Source organism: Limulus polyphemus, unplaced genomic scaffold (assembly GCF_000517525.1).
Source record: "Limulus polyphemus unplaced genomic scaffold, Limulus_polyphemus-2.1.2 Scaffold7632, whole genome shotgun sequence".
NCBI lineage: Eukaryota > Metazoa > Arthropoda > Merostomata > Xiphosura > Limulidae > Limulus > Limulus polyphemus.
Genome location: NW_013673242.1, coordinates 1 through 4440, shown reverse-complemented (window position 1 = coordinate 4440; position 4440 = coordinate 1). Strand labels below are relative to the sequence as shown.

Sequence of the window (4440 nt, the reverse complement as noted above, 5' to 3'; positions counted from 1 at the left end):
ATTATTGTATGTTGTCTTTCTTTAGGACGCTATAAACTTCAACTGCCGATCTCTGATTGCTTCAATTAAATATTTGTATGTTGTCTTTCTTTAGGACGCTATAAACTTCAACTGCCGATCTCTGATTGCTTCAATTAAATTATTTGTCTGTTTTCTTTCTTTAGGACGTTATAAACTTCAACTGCTGATCCCTGGTTGCTTCAATTAAATTATTTGTCTGTTGCCTTTCTTTAGGACGTTATAAACTTCAACTGCCGATCCTGGTTGCTTCAATTAAATTATTTGTCTGTTGTCTTTCTTTAGGACGTTATAAACTTGAACTGCCGATCCTTGGTTGCTTCAGTTAAATTATTTGTCTGTTGTCTTTCTTTAGGACGTTATAAACTTCAACTGTCGATCCCTGGTTGCTTCAGTACCTTTCTTTGCAAATTCAGATCCAAATTTTGTGAATGATGTTGTGACTAAGCTTGAATATGAAGTCTTCCAACCAGGTGACTTCATTATCAAGGAAGGAACACTGGGAACAAAAATGTATTTCATTCAAGAGGGAATAGTAGATATTGTCATGGCAAATGGTGAAGTGGCCACAAGTCTGTCAGATGGATCTTATTTTGGGGGTGTGTATTTCAAAACCAGTATTATATTTAACATATAATGCATTATTAACAATATTTTAATTTCTTAAAAATGTTTGCATTATAAGTATTTTTACTTAGAATTTAGATTTATTAATGTATTATTGTAATGTTTTATATTGTTGAGTGGGTTCTTTCGAATTTTTTGGTAAAAATAATTTGAAGTCCAATCCATGTAATGATATCAATTTACTTTATTTTTCAATAACTTTTGCTAAGACTGTGTTCAGTAGTATGTCTATCTTCACAAGCATTTGAACAGAAATTATGAGACTAATGGTACATAGGCCTAACTTACTTATAAACTTACAGAATTGTTTTTGCCAATCAGTTCATAACAAATGCACTGAATAACTCACTGAATTGCTTCCTAATAGATGAAGTAACTCACTGTTTAACTTACTAACTGACATTGAACTGAATCTCTCTTTGGTTATTTATTAACTCACTGCTTCACTAAATAACTGATTAATTCACTGATTCTAGTACTTGTCTTATGCTATTATTTCTGCCTAATACAGGAAACTTCGAGGTGTTTCATTATCATGACATAATGACAATATTCTTTTAGCAAATAAACATCTAAATTAAAATATAGTTTTTAATACTGTATTAGAATATTGCAATTCTCTATCTTAGTGCTGCTTTCATGATATTGATTATTATGTTAAACCTAAAAACATGTGGTAAATTATTTCATTGGCAACCCAATTTTTTATTTTCTCATCTTGATAATGAACCCAAGATCTCTCATTCATCAGGTGAGTGCTCTACCAACTGACTTATAATGTTAACTCACTTTCAGCTACTAGTAAGGCAGTTTTTACCAATTCAAACCAACACATTTCCTGTAAATTTAAGGTTAAGCCTAATATGGCCAAAAGAAACAAAATATGAAAATTTAATAATTGCTTAAATTTAATACAGAACATCTCTTTTTTTATTATGATACTTCAATTTATTTATCTGCCTTTTAAATGCCTTAAAAAAAACCCACATACAATATTTACACTTTTAAAATGTATTTCAGCAACTTTCAGTGCTAAACTAAAAAGTCCTATTTTACATACAGTAATGGATGTAATTATAAAAATAGACAAGCAGTGCAAATACACAAGTCTCAAACAACAAGTAATGACAACTAGCTCATACATTTATTAATCATACAAAATATTATAAGAGAAAATACAAAAGAAAAGTTTCATGCTGCTAGGCAATTTATCAATATTTAATTGTGGAGTATTGTTCCAAATATCCTGTTTTACTCCTTTCATTATTCAGCCAAACTCTTTGGTTGCCTTTTAACTTTCTCAGTTCTTATATAAGCCAATATAGCCTTACTAATGTTCATATTGGAACTTTGTGCAGACAAAGCTATGGCTGTAAGTGTTCTATTGATCTCTTTACCATCAACATGTACTTCATCATATTCGTTGTATGCTTGGTTGAGGTTATTATCTTGCTGGAAAATTAATCACTGTTTGGTGAATCATGTTCCTGAGGAAATGACCAAAATTAGCTTGTACTGATCAGCAGTTAGGGTGCCATCAGTTTTGTGTAGATCATCGATACCATTGCTGAAATTTAGCCCCAATGTTGTGCTGATCTCCCACTAGCTTCACCTTAAATATTGTACATTGACTATGATACCATTCCATTCTCTGTCACCAAAGAAACTGTCAATCAATGTTGCTGAAAAATTTCAATTTGTCTGTAAAGAGCACATTTCCAGCCTTTTGTGGTCCTTTTGGTTCAGTTACCTCTTTTTAGAAGCAGTTTTTGAGCAACAATGCCTTTATTGAGACCACTTTATGCTATTGTGTGTCTTACTGTTTACAAGATAATAGTCACACATGTATTTACAACAGGGTAATTTGCAAGATCTGTACTCAATCATCATCTGTCTTGTAAAGAACATACCCTCTGCCCATCCCTGCCATGCCTTGATTGAACAAATCAGTATTTTAGGATTTTGTAGTCACCCATTGAACTGTCTCTGGTAATAACATTCCTCTGGACTCTCCAGTGCATAATCACCCTCCTTTCTTCTAGTGGAGTGTGGGAGTCCTTTCCATTTTCAAGCTGCTGGGGTGGTTGACTGTGATAGCACCCCTCCTGAATGGGTTCCACAAAAATATGGCTATAAACATTCAGTCGAGTGTAGGGCAGTGGTGTTCTCCTGATGTAAATGAGATGTGGCCTCCAGAGAAGTTGAGCCATAATCTTCCTGGATGAAGTGGCCTCCTGTTACCATTTACACAACCACTGGAGTTGAGTTATCGAAAATGCAGTTCATCCCTTTGATTAGGAGCCCTCATCCTACCACCTCATGGATGTCAGTACCCCGTGGCCTGGTGTTTGATTCAGAGTGGACCAATCAACATAAGTCCTCACACAATGTTTTGGTTTGTATATCTTTGTTGTGGATCACAGCGGTGGTACATGGGATTGTTCTGGTTCTAGCCTTTGCTATCCCTCGTTCTCTTTTCTTACGGGGATGTTATTGCCATTTGGAAGGTCCTGGCCTGTTTCATGGTTGGAGGAGTTGATTGTATGCAATAGACATCCTTTTGATACTGAATGTCAAGTTCCCAGATCAATAGCTCAAAGATAATCCTTGTGTCATACCCAGGAATAGGAGTGGTTCTCAATTCTCCGGTTCTTGGGTTTGAGGTGAAGATGGTATGATTCTCATCCTACCCTCATGTGGATGTCGGTGTCCCACAAGGAGGTTTGGGATGTAGTTGACTTACCGAGTACGGTCCACCGAACCCTAGCTACTCTACATCCAGGGGCACATCCTTGTTTACCCACATTTAACTTAAAATATCTTTTTCTGGTTAGGATGACTTTAATACCACATTCTCTTCCACTCGGATGTGCTCCTCTCATTTTCTGCCCTGATATCTTGCACATTCAGAAGTGGTGCAGTTCCCCTCATCAGATCTGACCCTCTCATCTATGGAAGTATCCTTCAGATGCTTTTTGGGGGGTATGTCTGTTCTTCCCTCATAATGGTCCTTCCTCCTTATCAATGTTAGATTCTGGCTAATCTTGAGAATGGAGAGAAGTACTGTATCAGAAGTTATATTTCCTATACTGAAAATGTATTGCCGATAAATACTTCCCTCCACTCACACTTCCCACCCTTCCTCCTCACACACTTCCAGTGCTTCCCTTTTCTGCCAAACTTCAAAGATATAGTTTGATAGAGGTGCATAGAGGGAGTCATATGCGTTATGTGAGTGTACTATGCTCCTATTGATGGAGAGGTAACAAATGATGATTTACATGAGAGATACGTTGGCATCATATAATTCCAAAGGGGGGAGAGCAGAAGGCTGGTGGCATGCGTAAATATAAAGTTTGCATAGAGGGGGCAGCAATGAACGAGAATAATTGATCTTGTGAGAAGAGGGAAGTATATTTTCAGTATAGGAAAATTATCACTTTGCTACATGAGGTAAAATTCTTGATGCTTCTGGATGTTGTTCTTCAACTAGCCAGGGTGTCATTCTCTTGTGCATTCGAGCTGTCATGGAAGTGTAAATCCTGCCAACAACATGGAAGAGTGTCCTAAAGTGGGCTTTAGAGGATCCTGCCTACAGCTGACTTTGAGCATGTAGAAGAGGGTATTCTACTTGTAGGATCCTCCACTATGTTGCTTTTATGCTACAGTAAGTGATGAAGGGTAAAGGTAACTAAAGTTTTGTAACTCCAGGGTTAGGAACCTGACAGACCACATAAAGTGGCTAAGGTAACTAAAGTTTTGTAACTCCAGGGTTAGGAACCTGACAGACCACAT

At 36.6% G+C, this 4440-nt stretch overlaps 1 protein-coding gene across 1 annotated transcript in view; it reads left to right on the top strand.

Annotated features, from left to right (window-relative positions):
• LOC106474744 (potassium/sodium hyperpolarization-activated cyclic nucleotide-gated channel 2-like) overlaps positions 1-617 on the top strand; it is a gene marked incomplete at its 3' end in the record, with an annotated part of 32217 nt that extends 31600 nt beyond the window's left edge. The window contains exon 8 of the mRNA XM_022403045.1: positions 374-617. Coding sequence (XP_022258753.1) covers positions 374-617 — 244 coding nt within the window. The remainder of the gene's footprint in view (positions 1-373) is intronic.
• Positions 618-4440: the final 3823 nt, after the last annotated feature.